Source organism: Pungitius pungitius, chromosome 4 (assembly GCF_949316345.1).
Source record: "Pungitius pungitius chromosome 4, fPunPun2.1, whole genome shotgun sequence".
Classification (NCBI taxonomy): domain Eukaryota; kingdom Metazoa; phylum Chordata; class Actinopteri; order Perciformes; family Gasterosteidae; genus Pungitius; species Pungitius pungitius.
The window spans coordinates 19,131,399-19,151,380 of record NC_084903.1 but is presented as its reverse complement, the minus strand read 5'-3'; the positions used below and the strand labels follow the sequence as shown (position 1 = coordinate 19,151,380).

The 19,982-nt window shown below is 45.5% G+C and overlaps 1 protein-coding gene across 1 annotated transcript; it reads right to left on the bottom strand.

Moving 5' to 3' along the window:
* Nucleotides 1–1,041: 1,041 nt before the first annotated feature.
* On the bottom strand, nucleotides 1,042–3,440 carry rpp25b (ribonuclease P and MRP subunit p25, b). Its single transcript, XM_037455735.2, has one exon. It carries the CDS (start codon nucleotides 2,479–2,481, stop codon nucleotides 1,624–1,626), a length of 858 nt encoding a protein of 285 aa, XP_037311632.2. The 5' UTR covers nucleotides 2,482–3,440; the 3' UTR covers nucleotides 1,042–1,623.
* Between the last annotated feature and the right edge of the window lie 16,542 nt (nucleotides 3,441–19,982).

Here is a 19,982-nt window from a genome sequence, read left to right as displayed (position 1 = left end):
TTGTTTCCTTTAAAAGACGAATTTGAACATTAAATCTGTTGACGTGGACTCTTTTTTTCTTTCTCTCTCCTTTTCTAAGTTGTAACTGTAATTGTTGGGACTCGCTTTGACTAATTTACTTTAGGAGGCCGGCATCTGGAGTTTGGAGATTTTCATTAAGATCAACTTAAAAGCTTCAGACAAGGTTCCACTTATCTTAAGTTATTATCCCCAGAAGACACGGGTTGATTAAGTGGAAAGAGCTCTTTTAAGTATTTGAATCAAATAACTCCCAGAAAGGTTTATTTATTTTCTCCAGGAAAACTTAAAAAACCCCTGTATGAAACAAGTCAAGTTTAGAAATCTTTAATCCATGAAATTCAATTCATTTTCTGGCAGCTGTCTTTTTTCTGCATTTTGTATTAGTAGAATTTTGATCCAATTTCCGTAGATGTCTGCAGCATCCAGTTAAGCTTCAGCAATCAATCAGCGTCGCCTTTTTTCCCCACTGAAATTATATTTAAATGGTGTGGAAATACCGAGGCACGAACGTCAACCGTAGAACGTCTGTAGGCTTTCATTAATGTCAGTCAACTTCCAGTGCGTAATGTGAAAACAACGTTTTTTTTTTTTTTGACCACGTACCAATTTGCTTGAGAACCCGTGGAACGTAGCCTAAGCGGAAGCGGAACAATGGCGGTGGTGGGTGGGCCGGCCTATGGGCGCGTTTGCATAGCTTGTTGCCTTGGTTTCATATTTTACAGGTGCAGCGTGAGGCTGTGTCAAGCCTGGCTTTTAATCCCCTTCTCCACTGTGTTGTGTGATGTTATGTTGTTATCTTAATGATAATCAGTGCCTGTATTTCTGCCCTAGGCATTTCTGTCAGGCTGGGTTGGTTCAGGAGCTGTGGCTTATCAACAGCTTTGTTATTAAATCAGCTTTTTCTAACAGAGAGAAATTTCACCGCTGTTATTCTTATCAACTGATCAGCACGCTGCGATTTTCTGTTCAATCAGAGCTTTGCAAATTCAACGATGTGTGAGTAAGAAAGATGAAACAAAATTTCCATTGGAAAAACCGCCCGATTTATTTAATTTTGTTTTCATGAGTTAATAATCCGACAAATTAAATTGTTACGTATTGCATTTTTCATACATCAATGGCTTTCAACTGTTTTTATTCTATAGTCTCGGGTCTACCTTGTGCATTTTGAGAGGCTACACTTGGAGAGAAAAGAGGAAAATAAATGATTGCAACATGACGCTAATAATCAATTTCATCCACAGGCCGTAGATACTTTACTGCGAGCGGCAACACGGAACCTCTGCAATTCATGGCTTTTCTTTAGTGTCAAATGGGATGTGAATCAGTTAAAAGATTTTCCGGCACACATCGCAATCATGTGGATGGTTCCCAAGGAACGCGTCTCCTAAATGCTGTATGTACAGAGGCAGGCTTTCCAGGTCCCGGTCGAGCGGACCTCTGGAGGCTGAGAGTGGGACTCGGCCCTTCTGAGAAAGCATTGTTGTGTCCGGGTGAGTGTTTCTGATTGTCTCAGCGTTGTGCTCGAGGCGGAGGGCAGCGTCACACGAGCCCTCCTGATTCCATCCCCTCCCCGCCGCTCGCCCGCCGGTTCCGGGCCAGTCAGAGAGGAGGGTGCACGGACACGCCTTCCCCCAGGCGCGCTCTCTTACAGCGAGGGAGACCGCCGCGCGGCAAAGGTCCGGGGGGTCTCTTGCACGCCGCTCCCATCCCCTCCTTCTCGTCCCACAATGCACTGAGAGTCTCGGGCGGCTGATAGCCCGGCTCCCGGGGATCCAGGGGGTCTTTGGAGAGAAGGATGCTGACGGAGGGCACAGTCCGGTGCACCACCGTCATCTCGGACGCCCCCCCTTCGCTGCTCTCCCACACCTCCTTCACCACCTTGTAGCGCAGTTTGGTCAGCTGGTGCAGGGAGCCCACTTTTCGTTTCATGATCTCGGCACAGGTGATGGTCTTCGTGACCGCGCGGCCCGACCCCGTGAAGACCACCTGCCGGAGGCCGCCTCCAACGCCGCCAACGCAGACGCTCGCACCTCCCTCACAGGCGGCCGCCTCCGTCTGCATCCGCGCCATGGCGAATCCCATCAAGTTGCGGATCTTACTGCCCTCCTTCACGCGCATCTCCAGCACCCCAGAGGCCAGCCCTGGAAAGGGACAGGGGCTGTCCTCCTCGGTTCGGCAGACTTTCTTAAACCCCTCCTGCCCCAGCTTGAGGGCGGGGGGCGGGGCCGGCGGCGGCGTCTGCTTCAGCGGGAAGGAAACGCCGTTGGGCGCCGTCGGCTGGCAGGCGGCGCTGTGAGTTTGGTCGTGGTAGACGGGGCGGTAGACGGGGCACGTCCCCTGGCTCAGCCCATTTTCCATCGGGACAGGTGTGTTCACCGCCAGTCCGGGATGGGACCTGACTGGGTCTCTGGTCAGGTACTGGTTCTGGCTGCTCACCACTCCGCACCCTGGGAACATTTCGTTCCCTCTTCAATGCGCCACCGCGACGTTAGTCCAGACATGCACTTCTGCCGGATGCGACGCTGCTCAACATCATTTTCTTATTCATGTGGCACTTTTCTCTCCCTCCCAGTCAACAGCTCTAAAGTTTCCAGACTTCACATAAGAAATATCACCCGTTCCCCAAGAGCGCTATCAACAAAGTCTTTAATGGTTCCTCCCAGGAGGAGCTGGAGAAATAAGATAAACGTCTGGTTGGTGAATTAAAAGCGTTGTCTGGACCGCTCAAGATATGTTATGAAGAGCATCTCAATTTCATACCACAAATGACACAAATATTTTCAAAGTGCTCCGGTGATGGGTAAAAAATATTGAAATTATTAATTATAAATGTCCTTCCTTCTGCCGTTTGTATTTCACTCAGTACTTTTTTCCTTAATAGCCGTAAACAATATGGAGTTCTTTGCGGATTCTTCTTTGACAAAACTTTTCTGAAGAAATTCTAAAAGCTCAAATGAAGACTCCACCTTTTCTTTTTGACATCCAGTCCGTCGCTGTTGACCGTTGATCTGCTGAAAACGTCCCCTTTGACTCAAAACTGACCTCTTGGCTTGTTCAGCTGATAAGTTCCACCTCCTGTTTTGGATCTCTTTTGGCGTTCTTACTCCAGATGGAGTAGGTCTGAGTCTCCTCCGCCTCTGCTCCTCTCAGCCTCCACAGTAGTTGGTGCCAGGGTTGCACGGAGGTCCGCCCCCGGGGTGTCCTCCCTTGAGCTCAGTCTTGTCTTCAGTGGTGCTCTGGAAAGTCTGTTCTGTTCCCCACAAAGAGACATAAGGGACAGGAGGCTGCCTCACAAATGCTCACAGGAGGAGTGTCCGTGTGGTTGAGGGGGAGCATGAGGGAAAAGGGGAGACAGCCCTCTTAAAGGCGCAGGCCTTTTCATCTCTTTTTCGACGAACACACTCCACCCTCCAGCAACTGAAGCCTGCCATCTGAGGGGAAAGTAGAAGGGCAGGGCTACTTTGTCCCTTTAAAACCAAGAACGCAGATCCCCGGCAACTTTGTCAATCTCTTTAGAGGACGTTCCAGTGTGCAATGTACATGACTGATTACACTTGAGTTCTGAAATAGAGACTCAGTCAACCTTTAAAAATGCATTTTCAGCCACGAAACAATGAATTAAATTAGCTCGGCTATAATTGAAAACATCCTTCAAAGAGCCATTGAAAGTCAGCAGCATTAAATTGCACTGTACTTTGCCTTTATCCCATTAGATGTTTGTGACCATTACAATTTACATAATGTAGCATTAATGGCTTCATTGTTGAGGCGATCAAGTGGCACTCTAAGAAAAGCCTCTCTTTTTAATGCTTGAACTGCTATATTGTCACAAAGCTGGAGAGAGAGAGAGCCCGATCTTATCAGGGACACAAGGACCACAAAAAAAAAAAAACATAGAGGCATGACTTCCATGTTCAAGGTTCTGTATTAATAGTGACTGTCTTCATTAGACCGTGTGTATCTGTGCAGGTGAGGAGATGGAGCTGACAGGTGGGGTAATAAGCACCTTTAATGGGCTTTCCATCACCAGTGGAGGGCGCTGGCTCGCCCCCTTCTGCACCGAGGCGGGCCCAGACAGCTGTAGCATCGCCCTGTTAAGCCCGGTCTCGCGGTCGACAGGTGGATTTGTTTTTGGGTGTGACTGACAGATGGGAGAATAGGTAAAGACAGCCCAGTGAGGCCGAACCTACGAGGCCGAGAGGGAGGCAGACAGACCTCACCATGGTGCACAGGGGTATAGAGTGTGAACTTACTGGGGCTCAGCCCGGTCCTAACTGCGAGGCTAACTCACAGTGGCATGTGTATTATATTGGATCCCTATGGTAATATGTTGGATGTCTTTGTATTGACAGAAGTTGAATCCGAATCATCATCATCATTGAAGAATCAATTGGTCGATTTGATTCGTGGAATGATTCACTCTGTTCTTTTTTTTTTTTTTTTTTTTTTCGAATCCGTTTACACGGGGTCGGAGAGCTATTTATCTCTGGAGCCATTCCAGACTCTGCAGGAGACCAGTGACAAATACGGCTCTTTTTTGTTAGCTAAAAGAAAACAGGAGAGAGGAAAGACGGGGGAGAGGAGGGGAGGGTCTGTCGGGCTCACCACCAAAGTGATCATTCTGTTGTTTGGGAGAAATTACCCTCATCAGTCATACAGAGATGCACAGCTGCCTAAGGGGATCTGGTAATGTTACTGCATAATAAACTGTGTGTGTGTGTGTGTGTGTGTGTGTGTGTGTGCGCGTGTTTAAAGTCAGAGCGAGAGGAGAAGAAAAGAAAAATGCAAGAGGGCAGGGGGTTAAAGAAGTCTGATTTAACCACAGATCGGTTACAATTGATGATTAAAAAAACGGCGCAATAATCATCCTTTTGCTGCTACATGATGTTGGCACATCATTTATTGCTTCTCAGTTTAACTTTAGGGACCTGTTTGCCGGCAGGAATGTGATAGATTAAAAAAAAAAATCCCGCATCTGAGTAAAAACACACGTCTTTTGGTGTCTCCGTCAAAGATGAAACTCTTCCCCAGTTGGCTAAATGAAACCATCCGTGCTTTGCAGAAGTGCCGTGTTTTTTTTTTTTTTTTTTTGGAGTGGGGCTTTTTTTTTTTTCTCCTTTAAGTGGCTTCATATAACGATGGGTGGAGGCGGCGAGGCTCGCGGTTGGTCACTCACCGCCTTCACACCGCCTCCACGGAGCTGGCCTCTGCTCCTGTGGCTCCACGAGCACTTCCTCCTCTCTTTATGTGACCTTGGCTGGCATCTGTAACAGTGTTGGCATTCCTCCCCTCACCCTCACTTCCCCCGTCTCCCTCCGACAACCCGCCCTCGGCTCTCACTTCTGTACACTAGAATGGAAAAAATAAATAATAAAAATGTCTTCCCGAACACTGACATATAGTAGAGGTTGTCTTACTCATTCCCCTTTTTGCCGTGTACTCCACATCTCTGAAGTGGTTGTTGTTGTGAATCGTGGGCTCGTCCCTTTGTTGTTTTTTGTTGCAGCACTGCAGAGTCGAGTTGTGGAGGGGCTCGTTGTGCCGTTGCGAGGGGGGCTGCACGTCGGCGCAATGCCTCGCCGTGACAGCCGGTCGCTCACTTTACGTTAACCGCGAGTGTTTTCACGGTCATCAACCAATGGCGGCCTGGAGGCTGTCATTTTCGCTCCGTGTGGTGCTCGCCCGCGGCTCAGTTCTGCCCCACAAACTCGCAGCCGGCCCTTGTGGGGGGGTGGGGGGGGGGGGGGGCATAGCAACACACACACACACATATTCACAGACACGCACACCCCCACTAGATGGGCGCACGCACGCACACACAAAGAAAAACTATATGCTCAGCATAAGGCAGGCTGTTGGAGCAATTACAGAAACATGGCAGAACACGATGAAGCAAGCGCCACTATCAGAAGGGAAATAGAGTGAGCAGAGGAAAAATGATGACGCCATTAATAACGGGTGAGGCTCGGAGGGGAGGTGGGGGGGTTGATGACCCTCTCTGTGATTTCACTGTGACAGCACTTTGAGGTGCAAATGGCTGTGTTCACATCAGACTTTTGGACGTCGGAAAATGTGCATCTTTTCTTTTTTGTCCGTCAAAGGCGGCGAAAATAGATGTAGAGCGACTGCGGTGTGCTCTACCAAATGACGCCTCGAATCGATGTTGTCCTGTCACTCATAAATCCATTAGTTTTGGTAAATGTCGGGTCAGACTCGCTCGTTGTCATTGTGTCATTTTCTATCTCTGTCTTGAGCCATTCGCACACATCTCTCTCCCCCCCCCCCCCCCCCTTCAGCCCGCTGCTTTCCCCTTAAGCACTGCAATGCAGATGTGTGTGCGTGTGTGTGTCAGACACAGTGGCAGGAAACTTTTACCCCAAAGACGCTTGTGAAGGAGGAAGAGGAGAGAGGGAGAGAGGGCGGAGGGAAGGGCATGAAAGAGATGTATGCCATAGAACCAGAAATGACAATAGGAAAACGGAAAAGTTTCTTGTACTTGTGGAAGCATATGGTGGAGAACACCCCCCCCCCTCCCCGCCCCCCCGACATGGCAACGCTTGATTCATGAGGCAGTGAAAGTGAAATCTTTAGCCTCTTCCCCTGAACAGCTTTACGGATCTAACCCACTGCCTCACAAATGATGTGTTTTGAAGCCCCAGCGTGATTTAAAAAAGGGGGGGTGCATTCTTTTGGTTCAACATTGAAATTGAATCGGGCGGAGCCTGAACCCCGTTGATCCGTGCTGCTCGGCGTATTATTGCACACACTTTGATTACCTGTGGTTTCTCTCATTCGAATTGGCAGCAGCAATTGATAATCACATTTTGGTCTTTGGTGCTTCTTTTACTTTTGGCCTCGGGCTAAAAGTTAATGGAATTTCTCGAAAACGTTTTTGATCAATTACATCAGGACTTAATTTTCCACGCCAAAACAAATGGGAAAAAAAGTAAATGAAAGCCTCTCAACAAGTATTCACTAATTATGTGACTTTCACTTGTGGAATGGAATGCTATTCACTGTATATTTGTACACAAACAAATAGAGTTGTGTCACAAAAATAATGGCAAATCTGAATAGTGAATATTAGCATAAAGAGAAATGATGTTCTTAGTAATGCCATGTGGTTGATGCTCTAAGGCAGTAAGGCATTTGATGAAGTATACAGTATGATAGTGATTTGATTTTGCATTTTATACCACTTTACTACAAACTGCTTCTTTTTTTTTACCTTCCGGGCTGCAACTTACTGCTTTTTTTGCACTCGATGTGCGTATAATTATCTGTTTCTACTGTAGTTTTCATCTTTCCGCGGGCTTTCCTTGTAATATTTAGATTGCCTGCACACCCTCAAGGGATTTAATGTCAACAATGCAGGTATATACTCCAGTGTTACTGCCCATAATTTGATCTCATTGATAGAAGCCTCCCGGTCACGGTTTGCTCCGCTACGGCCTTATCAGAGCTGTATTTTACGATGCTGCTGCGTTTACAACGTTAGAAGTATAGTACTTTTGTTCACTGAGAGTGGACCTACACAAGAATATGGACAGTTTAGAATATTGTAAAGAAGCATTGGTACCAGAGGAAATGGTCTTTGCAGGTTGCAGTTGACATACTTTTACTGCAGTTTGTGTTAAAAACTGCGTTTTGCCATTCTGGAAATACTTGTACCTCAAATTGTATTTCAGCTCAAAAAACAATTGAGTGAGTTTAAATTAAGAGTTAGAGCATAGGGCCTATGACTTGTGCATGTGTGTGTGGAAGATGCATCATGCATGACATGATGTGATGGGTTCGAGACTACATTGTATGTATTTTTGTGTTTCTGGCTGCTTATTGCAAATCCAGAGCCTGCACACGATGTGGCTTAAGTCTGATCCAATGGCATGTGCTGCCCAGCTGATATAACATTAACCTTCTAGAATTCTGTAAACAAGTGCTCCATCCCACAGCCATCCATTATTGATCGTATCTTGGTTGTCTGTAGCCTAATTTAGTAAAACATGCCACGCTTTTGACTATTCACTGATCACTTTTCTAATGTTGGCATCATGCCATTGCAGCTTTGCATTTTTTTTTTTTTTTTTCAAACTAATTTATTGACCGATTTATCTCTTCCTGCTTGTGGTCCCAAACCAGCCTTTTAAGTACACTGCACTGGATCAGTGGCTTCTGTACAACAAAATGAGACGAAGTAGGCTGTGGCTGTTTGTTCCCCCCAGTCTCTCATAAACACCTCCCTGTCCCCGAGTTTCCAGATGGCCACGCACCTCCATATCCCACAGTTCATAGCTCTAAACATCCTAGCGCACACATTTGCATTGGGTCACCGCTCGCTTCGACACGCTAGGCGAAGAGGAGCACTAATCCTTTCGCGCATGCCTCCCTGGAAACTGCGAGTGCTGTGGGAGCTTGCGCGTGCGTCCCGTGCAACACAAGCGTGTTGCTTTGTCTCTGCAAGTGTGGCTCTTTTGGCAGGTGACCTTCTGAACAGACTTGGTTTAGGGTTTTTTTTTTTTTAGGAGAGGGGGGGGTCTGGCAGTGGTTGTTAGAAAACACAGCGGTGAACTTTAAAAGATCCGTCCACAGGTCCACACCGGATTTATCCCGTATTTAATTGCATCGGAGAGCAATCACTGTCTGCCCTGCAAAATCCTTGGTAAAGCTGCGCTTTACAATAGAGCCATAATTGCAGGAGTTTAATTGCCTGCCAATGCTCTGCTCCCACTGCCTGCTTGCATTGAAGAGCTCAATAATTAGAAACAGGGAGAAATTAGGTGGCAATTTTGTCTTGGCAATTATCATAATGCAAAAGAAGTGCCATTAGTATTGTTAGCCCCACAGTACATAATCCTTTGAATCTGTCAAGTCCCTCTCGTAGCTGCTGGGTACAACAACTCTTGATTTCCCTGTAGCCTTTGCACTCCCTCAGTCACTACTTTAGTCATCAGCTATCCGGGCCAGCCAGCTCACTGGGAGTCAAACTAGCAGACAGAACACATCCATGCCCCGGGTGCTGGGAGGATTATAAACTACAGCATTAGCAGTCTGTGTTTCCTTTAAAGGTATATAAATGGGGTGTTAATCCTCTTCCACCATTTCAACCATGAAATTGTGTTTGGTATAACAGAAAAATGAATGCGGTTGACATATATTGTATTTGTACCACGTTGACATATCATTTGGTTCGACTCCCAGGTTTAATTCGTCTCTGTTTTTTCAAATTATACAGAGGATTCATATTCACATTGAAGAACACAGACCGTATCTTCTGACAAGTCGTTAGGAAATACGTGACATCTATTGAGAGAGCATTTTACACATACATTTTATGTTCACATTGTCTTGACCACTCTATCGCACTCATTTTTGTGGTCGAGGGAAACCCAGTTCAGTGCTCATTTTTCCGTTTTCTTATTTACAATGTGTTAAAAAATGATGTTTGCTTAGCCGTTTAAAACCTGAATTACTAAGTACCTAAATCCCCTGAGTAGTGAAATCCATAGTTTACAGCATGATTACTTCTGCGAACGTGCTGCTCCCTTTTGTCAGACTTAATAAGATGTGGCGAGGTGACTTTACGAAGATGTTTAAGTGTTTTTGCCTCAATTCTCAAACCCTGTTGGACGGAAGGCTGCAACCAACTTTTGTCGAGTGTCAAACTGCAGGTTGTCGTCTAAATTTTTTTTTAGAAAAGTGGTTGGGAGAAAGGGTGGTGAACGTCACGTAGCAGAATCCCTTCCACGTGTTCAGCTGTTAATGCCATTAGCTCTGCTGTCTGGAGACTCTCTCATCTTCCTTCATCACGTCAAGCGATTTTAGGTGCTCTGGGACCGTTTTCTTGTTTCCACTTGGGTTGTGTAGCATTTTGTCATTTACATCATTGGCGTGCTAAAGAGGGCACCGCAAACTCACTGCAGCTGCTGTGAAGAGATAGAACTGCAATACAAGGGAGAGAAACCAACACATCGCATGGAACCATATCTGGGCCGTGCGTGTATTTTAAACACATTTTTTCCTTTTCGTTTCTCTCTTTGCAAAGTATACATTTGATACTGGGCAATTATGTTGTCTCAAGTCCACACGTATATTCTTTTCGGTGTAGTGAAGAAAAACACAGCCCAGCATGAGTATTCAGGGATGTTTTTTTGTGCAAAATTGTATTTTTTAGCCTGAAGAATTCAGGCCAAAAAAAAAAAAGTCGGTTTGGATGAAAAAAATGAAGGCCTATAAACCATTTCCAGGTTTTCTTTGGTATATTGAGCTGAAACTCTATTTCATTAGACGTCTAATGCAACAGTTCCTTCCCCATTTACACCAATGAGGGCATGAAAATAAGAAATTCTTCGCTGTATAATTCAACAGCATCATAAACTGCAGCCTCCAACAATTTATAAAAAAAAAAACCCTGTCTGAACAGAAACTGAATATTATCACACCGTGAGTCATGAAGGTAGGATTTATTTTAGGACTGCAGTATTAGACTGCATCAGTGTTAGCTAGGTGCAACTAACACACTGTCAAACACGTCCATTTCTCATGCGGGATTTGTCTACCTAATCAAAATTGCAAAGACTTCAAAGATTAGTCTGAACGTCTGTGGCACAAACTTTCCAAAAATAATCGTGTGTTTTTTTATTTTACTTTATTCTATGTTCCATTCAGAAAACTATGTTTGTGTTCCACAGCCCTTCAGAGGATATCACTTCACACTGCTTCCCTCCAGCCTTCGGCGGTTTTATACAAACTTCGGCGTGTATTCTCTCACAATCAGTTTGTGCAGTCCACTGCAAAATGGCTTTGTACCATTTTAGCAATTTTCTTCATGTGAATGCATGATAGCAGATGCTGACTGTTGTGTTTGCCGCCCACAGGGGAAGTGACCCTGGCGACGACTAGTACAGCGAAATCATATGCGTTCCCTACGTTGCATACTTGGGATTGGTTTTCTTTTTTTTTTTTTTTGCGTGTAATATGACGACTTTATTTAGGCAGGCGGCTGTTGTGGCGCCTCATTGTAATAGTTGTATTGTAACTTTTGTTTCATGAATATCGGTAGAGCGTAAACGTTCCTTATTTACAACAAGCGATGTAACCTCAAAGTTTCATTTGATTTGACCCGCATCTCCGAAGGGCCCGGCTTAGATTTGAACCCAACCCTCACAAGAGGATGCACGTGAGCCGTTGGTCCCCTGAGCTCACTGTGTTTTCTCGGCGGAAAACAAGAGGCAGCAAGACGTGCCTGAATAATGAAGATAAAATGACTTTGGGGAAATCGGGAACTCCTTCACCTTTAACGTTGAGCAACTCTCAGTGGCTCCGAAGCAATCAAGCAGTGGGATTTACAAAAGATTTTAATTTGGATGCATTATCTAAACTCCTCGCAGACCGAACGGCAGACAATTACTCTAACAAAAGATATGCACTGATAAGTTTGAAGGTCAACAAGCTGCTGCAGTGGAGATATCGGCAGCTGGTCTGTACCACGTGCAGCCAGACGCAGTAAAATATAGACGCTCAATGGATGCGCGCAGATTAGAGGTTGATCAGGTGGCATAAACACCATCAGACGCTAAAACCCAGTGTACAATTACTCCTCATCAAAGTTTACGACCGGCGGAAAACGCCTCTCTTTCATCATTTGAAAGTCACACGCGGCACGGCTTATAATTTTCCAAATGCCACAAAGCAGACGAGCTAATGAGGCCCTGTGCGCAGAAGAAAAGGGGGATTAATGAACAACGCGGTTTTGAAGAGGCTCGGCAGCCTTTACCGCCTGTGCACGTGCTAGGTGAGAATATTCGGGGCTTCACACACGTCGCCACAGTATTGAATGGTCTGCGCCGCGCTTGGAGGAGCATTCTGCTGATGGAATCAAAACCCCTTTCACAGATTCAAATGAGGTGCACTCAGCTGTGATTGGTATTGGAAAAGCATTTGTCGGAACAGAGGCTCACAGAAGGCTTCTTAAATACAAGGCAATCACAGTGTCTAACGCGCAGACGAGGACGAGAGGTGTGCCCGGACTGCCGAGTGGGAAACAGGACAAAGGATTATGATGGTAATAAGCAGTAAACCAAAACAAAGTCATCCCCTGATCCCTCACTCCCGCTCTCCCTCGACTTTCTCGTCTTCTTCCCTCTCTCACCCCTAAATCCTCTCTCTCACCCACCTGCCCCCCCCCATCCGTCGCTCTGCATCACACCCGCCCCCGTATTGACAGGGCCCGTTTTTTTGTGTTTTTTTCCACAGTGCCTGAGCTACAGTTTTAAACTCATCTCTCATTATTTGCGGTGAATCCCTACACACGCACACGCACACACACACACACACACACACACACACACACACACACACACACACACACAATTCCTAATCTGTCACGGCCGCGGTGAGGCAGAGGCAGACGCCCCGTATGCAGATGCCCCGACTGTACACCACCATGCAATGTCAACTCCTCGACACCCAGACCGGCTTTATTTCATTACAGGCGTGCACCGACCCCCCCCCCCCCCCCCCCCTCCAACCCTCCCTTTAGTTTGTGAAAGGGTGATAAATGTGCAAGTTTAGATCAGAAACTCTTGATTTGATGCCCCTGCTCTGACTGAGCCGAGATACAGGACGTGCAGGCTGGGGCCACTAAGGTGGGGAGGTGGGTGGGTGGGGGTGAGGGGGGGGGTTTACAAACCCTCTAATTTGGCCTGTTTAATGAACGGTTGTCGGGGCTTCACCGTATCCCAAAGCGGCTCTCCTCCTACTTTTTCACACATCTCCGACAGACACTCGAAGGTTTAGTGTGCACGTGTGTGTGTGTGTGTGTGTGTGCGTGACTGTGTGTGTGTGAGAGAGAGAGAGAGAGAGAGAGAGAGAGAGAGAGAGTGCAACAGAAGCGGCCATAATTATGCCAGAAAGAACGGGTTGGCAGCAGAGCAAAGAGAAGAAAAGAGGGGAGAAGATTGTGTCTGGAATTGTCCAAGTGTGGCAGTAGTGGTCCTCAGTCACTTTATCAGTGCCACAGTGACGCTTTTTCCCTCCATCTATCTGCCCAGTGACTATTCTTCCCCTCTCTCGGAGCAGCGAAAAACACTCTGTTGCTCACCATGGATGGCTCAACCCCCCCCCCCACATCACACCACCTATCCCCACTCACGCTATCTCCTCACCCAACATTGCTCTTTGTACGAATGCTGTTCCCTGTTGTTGTTTTTTTTCCCCCTTTCATTCGCTCAATCGCATCGTATACACTTCACCTCCTCTGCACATGCTCTTTTCTATCAGTTCACTTAACACCAGGGTCGGTTGTAAATATCACACGATGTCTGTTTACCTACAGGATTGCTTTTGTTTTTTGTCTCTAACGCTACTCCACTTGATTCATTATTTTATCCTTTAAGTAATGAGCACTTAGGTCAGTGTTGGCAATCTCCTCATCGACATGAACTTTGTTAAGTCGGGTACTAATGAGACATTATTAACTGCATTGTGCAAAAAGGCCTATTCATAAATAGAACGTTACATTGTTTATGAATGCACATCACATTATTTTTTCATCTATTATGGCTCCATCCCAATACTTAACTGACAGATAAAGTAAAAGAAACCGGTTAAATATCATGCTAATTTTTATTGAGAAATCAAAACATTATCTTTAAACGTGCTTCTATTTCACTGAAATCTACATTTCATGCATTCACCTCAACAACATGGAGGAGGAGCCCTCAGCACACAATCCATTCTCACGTCTAGTTATCAATAAAAAATAGACGGGATTTAAATCCCCTCGGAGGAGTTTGGCTGAGTTTGATGTCTGTCATACATTTTTCATTTAATACATTTAATACATACATTGTGAGGGTTGGATTCACATAATAGAATGTTTTTCAGGTCTACCACATGACAAAACCTTGTGGGTCATAACAATGTCCTCGTCCTTCCTCTCAATGCATCTAAATCAGCATTTTTCGGGCAAATCTATTTCATCATGCAAACATTGTTCACCACATTTCAGAAAGTTTATGGTGATTAAATGCGACCATCGAAGCGTCCCTTTTCTCCGACAGAAGGCTATTTGAGAGAGCGATCCCCCAGAACAGGGTGTGCGGCGCGGGCACAGCGGCGGTGCAGTGTGCACGTCCACAGCGTCGGGCTGCACAGGCGAGACGAAGATGCTTGGTCAGACATGAAGATAAAAGTAAACCAGTAATCCGTGGCTCTCCGATGACGAGATGGCTGCCCTTTGTGTCTTCAGAACACCGAAATAGCTGAGCTTCAAGAAAGTGGAGAGTTTGAGGAATGAATCTGTGGCTGTCATCATAAGAGCAAAGAGGGGCAAAATAAAAGATATGTCAGCATCCAGGGAGAGCCGGCAAATGGGTTCAGCGTGTGAAAGGGGGCCCAAAAAAGGCTGCTGGACAGTGGACGGAATGATGTTAAAGGATTTGTGTGGTCGTAGTTTTGTTATTGAACTGCTGGTTTTGCATTTTAACCGACGCTCGTGAAGGCAGTGTGCGTCGAACATAGAACGGATCCACACACGTACAAACTCATGATGCACATCTTTTTCTAATTCAGGGGGACTTTTTGACCTTTTTTTTAAGGATGGATTCCATCTGATCACCCGGAGTCAATGTCCATAAAGCAGAAAGCGAATCTTTTTCAACTGTATGCTCTCTGTTTACATCCACCCAAGCATCGTGGATACTGAAGTTCCAAAAATGAGGGACTTGGAAAATCCCAGGCCTATTTTACAATGACCAACTCCATCCCTACCACTCTAAATGTGAGCTCACTCATCATTGGTCTGTAATAATTTAGGCAGGTATATTCAGAGGCACATGCTGTTTAGAGGAGGGAGGTTCACGCTGTGACACCACTATACCGTTGTGCCAATTAGGACTGTGAATTTGTTTCATTTCTTTTTGTTTCGATCATTTTCTACCAATGATTGTGCGTCCAAAAAAAAGAAAAGTAGTACAAAAAGACGAGTAAATGTTATTTTTCACATTGTGTGCCCAATTACATAAGTAGACCAATTTGGTGTGGCTGAAATGGCTTAATTGATGATAATTCAGTACATATAACCACAATCTTTTCAGTAGCCACTTACAGACCCTCTTTCACTTATTTTCAATACCAGACTGCAGGTGAACCACTGCGTGAAAGTTTAAAATTCATACACATGTTCATATATATGTATCTATATACACGTTCTTGGAACATAACTAGACCATTTGTGAGTATCCACACAGCACAGGCGTGTTTCGCAAAACGCCCTACTATTCTACTCGACTACAGTAACTAGTTTGTCGTTGTTGAACACAGCAGCACATCAAAACACACTAAACCGAGAGTGTGGGCGCTCGAGTAGACAATTGATCAGGCTGAAATTGCCGATGGATTTCTGCAGAGTTTACGCCTGAAAATCCATTGTGCTCCAGGTCATGTATTGGGAATCATAGCGGTATGTAATACAGTGAAATGGGCGCCGAACATAGTGTTTATAATCTGTTTACACTTCAATCCCCTTTTCATTGATTTCCATTCCCGCCGCCGTGCACTGCCTGAGAGGCCCCGCCTCCCCCCCCGGGGGGGGTCGTAGTAGGAGATCAGACGTTTGAAATAAAACACTTATTATTACAACTTATTTCACTGGTATATACACTTGTAATTTCGTATTTATGTTTAGTCATTTTGTAGTCATTTTTTAATATTATTTAAACTAAGGGCTTTTTTTTCGATTTTTGAGAGAAATTAGTCTGTTCTGCACAAAGCAAAAAATGGATCTTGTTTTTGTAAAAATAATCTGATTTAAAGAAAAATGATGTCAGTAAGTTTGTTGAAAGAAAAACCACATATTTCACAAGTAGAACGTGACCGAATTCAATAATTTTCAAATCTGATAATTTAGTGTTAGTTTGTACAGCATAATGACATTTGATCCTGCTGACAGCTCAGAGACTTACTGGACAAAGCGCTCGACAGCCTGAGCTACATCAGCAACAATGTAAAGCTGTTAATGTGATGAGCTTAAAACAATAATATGGTGTCCTTTAAGCCATCAACATGAACCTCCATTCACTGCAGCCGACTAAACTGGGTCAGTTATGATTAAATCACAACTCCAGTGATTTGAAAACTGCCCTTTTTGAAATTCTTATTTTCATCTAAAAATGACTCTTTTTACCATTATGCCCTACTTTGTTGTATTATCCATTGGTGCTAGTATTTGCTGCATACTTTTTGCATACATACATATTCTGATTTAGTATCCACTCCACATACGGCTGCTGTCTGTGTGTGTGTGTGCGTGTGTGTGTGCGTGTGTGCACTTCACCCTTTCTTCCCATTCACCTGAACCTTCCTTCATCCATGTGCATGCTGGTGTGTGTGTGTGTGTGTGTGTCTCGCTGCAGCTCTGTCGGTCCGCCTTTTAAAGAGGCTGTGAATGATCTTATTTAGTGTGTGCTGATTGCTACTTTAACCTGGCGGCCACGCTGGCTGCTGCCGCATTAATAATCGCGGGGAGGCAGGAGAGCTGGCGAGGCCCGCACCTTGTTCACCGCTCGCTCGCTCGCTCGCTCGCTATCTCCACGGCGCCGAGGAGAGAGCCAGCAAACAGCAGGGGAAGCGTGGCGGAAAATTACAGTCTTCACATGCCAGCTAGGAAGGCTGCCGCTGCTGCTGCTTGGTGGGGGCCGGTGCTGTGTGAAGAAGACAGAGGAATTGGGAGGACGTTTTAGTGCATAATGTCTCTGTGGAGGCAAAGGGGCGGTTTATGTGTGTGTGTGTGTGTGTGTGTGTTTGTTTCTTCTTCTCCAACTTTTTCTCCAAGTTTGAGCTAAAGATGCTCCCCTTTAGCCCCACTTATTGAACAGGCTTGTTTGAGATAATGCTTCTGGTTTGAATCAGTTTAATATTCTAGTATTATAACTGTTAAGAAACTGAACAAGGATGATCATTCATAATAGTGCCCGTGTGTGCACTGGTGTTCGGTCCGAGCGAAGTGGGATCTCCGTGTGTATTAATGCGACTGCTGATGCGGTTCATCACTCGTGTTATCACCTTCGGTAAAGGAGCCATCCAGGGTGCAGTCTGCTTTAAATCCTGTGAATACTCGGTAACGCTCCACCCCGTACAGCCACATAGGTGCATGGGAGTGTGCATGTGCAGCAATGCAAGCAAGCAGAAAGCCCAGCACGCCAACAAAGTGGTCCCCCCCCCCCCCAACAGACCTCCTTCACGTCGATATTAACGGGACGGGAGGAAAGTGCTGCTGCTCTTTTTAAGCGTGGCCAACAACTCCCCCTTTCAGTCCGGATCCTGACGACGTTTTGATTGGTTGTGTGAAGATTAAAGCTTGCCTCTCTCTGCCCGGGAGAGAACGTTATAATTGATATTTCAGCTCCCGGCAAACTCGCTCTCGCAGGCCAGTGGCCGTTTCAGCAGAAAATTAATGTTAGCACAGCTCGGCGGCAGAGCGGTCGGCATGTTTCAGGAAATATACTCGAAGTTGGGTCTCTCCGGTCCACCGGCTTCTGCAGCAACTCTCTGTGTGTGAAATGAACATCCTGCATGCGCTTCCTTTTGTGTGAATGCATGCTCTCACACACACACACACACGCATGCACAAACTAACTATCTAGTAGCAAACTTAGGGAGGTTCAATGCTATGTTCAAAAAAAAAAAAATCAAATACGCTCCTTTTAAATCCATCTTTTGCACATTTGTCTTAATTATGAGGCAAACTGTTGCGATACAAGTTGTCGTGTCAAGAACTCTTGAAAAGTAATACAACACGGGTCTAAGTGGGATTCTATCTGTCCCAGTGCTCCTCAGTGATATCAAGTTGCTCAGCACGAGGAGCATCTCCTGTCTACTTCATTAACGCGTGTCTCGTGCAGCCAGTGTGAAGAACATAAAAGTCGACCTAGCATGAAACGGCGCCCGTAGTCCTCGTTCCGATTGCGCCCTCGTGGTGCACTTGTCCTGAAAGGGCCATTTAAGTGGACACAGGGGATTAGGCAGACGAGGTCCTCATATTGGTGCAGTGTGACTCGGACCACATTAACAGGACATTAGTCTCATTTCCATTCCGGCGGCGTGCGCTTTCACACAACACTAAAGGGTGCGACAAAAAAAAAAAGAAAAAATCACTGTGACCCTCAGGCTGCAGCCTTTCATTTCCTGTCGCCATTCAAACCTTCCTTATCTCTCTCTCTCTCTCTTTCTGTTCTCCCGTTTTCCTTTGCCCTTTGTCTGCCGTCCCGTCTCTCCCCCCTCCCCCCCCCCCACCCCTTCGTCCTTGCTCCCGCGCAGCCCCATTCTCTCTCTTCCGTGCCCTCTTTCCTCCTTCTTCTCCTTCTTGTTCCACATCAGCGGATGGGTGAAGCCTCTCCCCGTCACGCTTGGCCGCACTCCCCTTAATTACCATGTATTCTTCTTTAGCTAATAAAAAATGCTGATGAAACCGATTACATGGCAGCGGGGCTTTGTGCGGAATCGGATTTAGGGACGGATGGAGAGCAGGAGGAGAATGGAAGAAGAGAGGGATGGATAGAGAGAGAGAGAGAGAGGGAGAGAGAGAGAGAGCAAACGCTGTACACAGAGAGGGTTGTGAGAGACGGCAAGAGGAGGAGAGAAAACAAAGGGAATAAAGGAAAGGAGACGATGGGTGGAAATTAAAAAAATACATATAAATAGCGGCGGTTTGGGCAGTAACCCGTTTGTTGTCTTTGTTGTTGTTTGGGTCAAAGATGCTTTGGGCCCCTGAGGGAACTTCCTCATCTTATCACAGTGAGCAGGCGGCTGGCACATCTTTCTCATTACTAGCCTCTCAGTTATAGATTACTCCTGCCTTACTCCTCTGCCCAGCCACAGGCAGTCTCTGTTACAGTCTACAGAGCTGCGCTTGCACCAAACGCAGTTTGAACTCCCGAATATAGACTTTGGCTTTTTTCTTTCCCTTTCATGAGCAGTAAGTCACTCTGTCTGTCCATGTAATTGTAGTTTCAACTGCAACCAACTGTGGCTTAGAGGAGAAAATGAATTAGGGCTTCTTGCTTGATTGAAAAGCCCTCAGCGAGAAGCTGGAAGCCGCTTCGTGATACACTCCTACTGCATTATATTGTGTCCCTGCGCAGCTGGATGAAGTACTGATTGTTTCGTTTTAAAGTCCATGCCTTTCCCCTCTGTGTGAGTTTTTTTTTGTTTTAAACAAATGCAAAAAAATACGGCAAAAGTTCTCACTCCTGCAGGAATTGGTCTGTTCCAGCAGGTGAGATACAGAGAACTTGGAACGTGTGCTTTTAAAACGTGAGTAGAAATAATATCTGATTTTGCACTATGTAGGGATTGTATTTTTTCAACGAAAGATTTGTTGCTCTTTCAAAGTGACCCTTAATGTTAGAAACACGTTTCTGCTAAAATAAAGATAACTGTTCTTTTGAAGAAACCATCTCTGGTCAGCGAGTCGTTTGGTTGGTCGACACACTCTCTTTTCTACCAAATTGTTATCGTTCATGCAAACGCTGATTTTTAATAACGCCTCTTAGTCCCTTATTTTTGGGGGCGGCAGGGTATTGTGTGAGAGAGCGATAGTTAGTCTCTCACTTAAAGTTTTGGTGCCATTTAACAAGAAAGTAGTTTGGAACAATATGTCCTCCCCGCTGCTGTGAGCCAGAGACAAAGAGAGCACTACTTGAATTTTGGTGAACTGGGAATATCTGCTTATAGAAACAAAAGATTCAACTATTTTTGAATTATATCTAACTTTTTTTTTTTTGCTGTATGTCCATTTTGGGCAAGTTCCAATCAATAATTATTCATCAAATTCAGATATCTTAGTACATTCTGGGAAAGCTCCTGAGACAGCGCATCAGCCTCTCACTCATGACTATTTGCTAATATAATGCTTAGAATTTCAATGTTGGTTTCAATTCAATTCAATTCATTTTATTTTG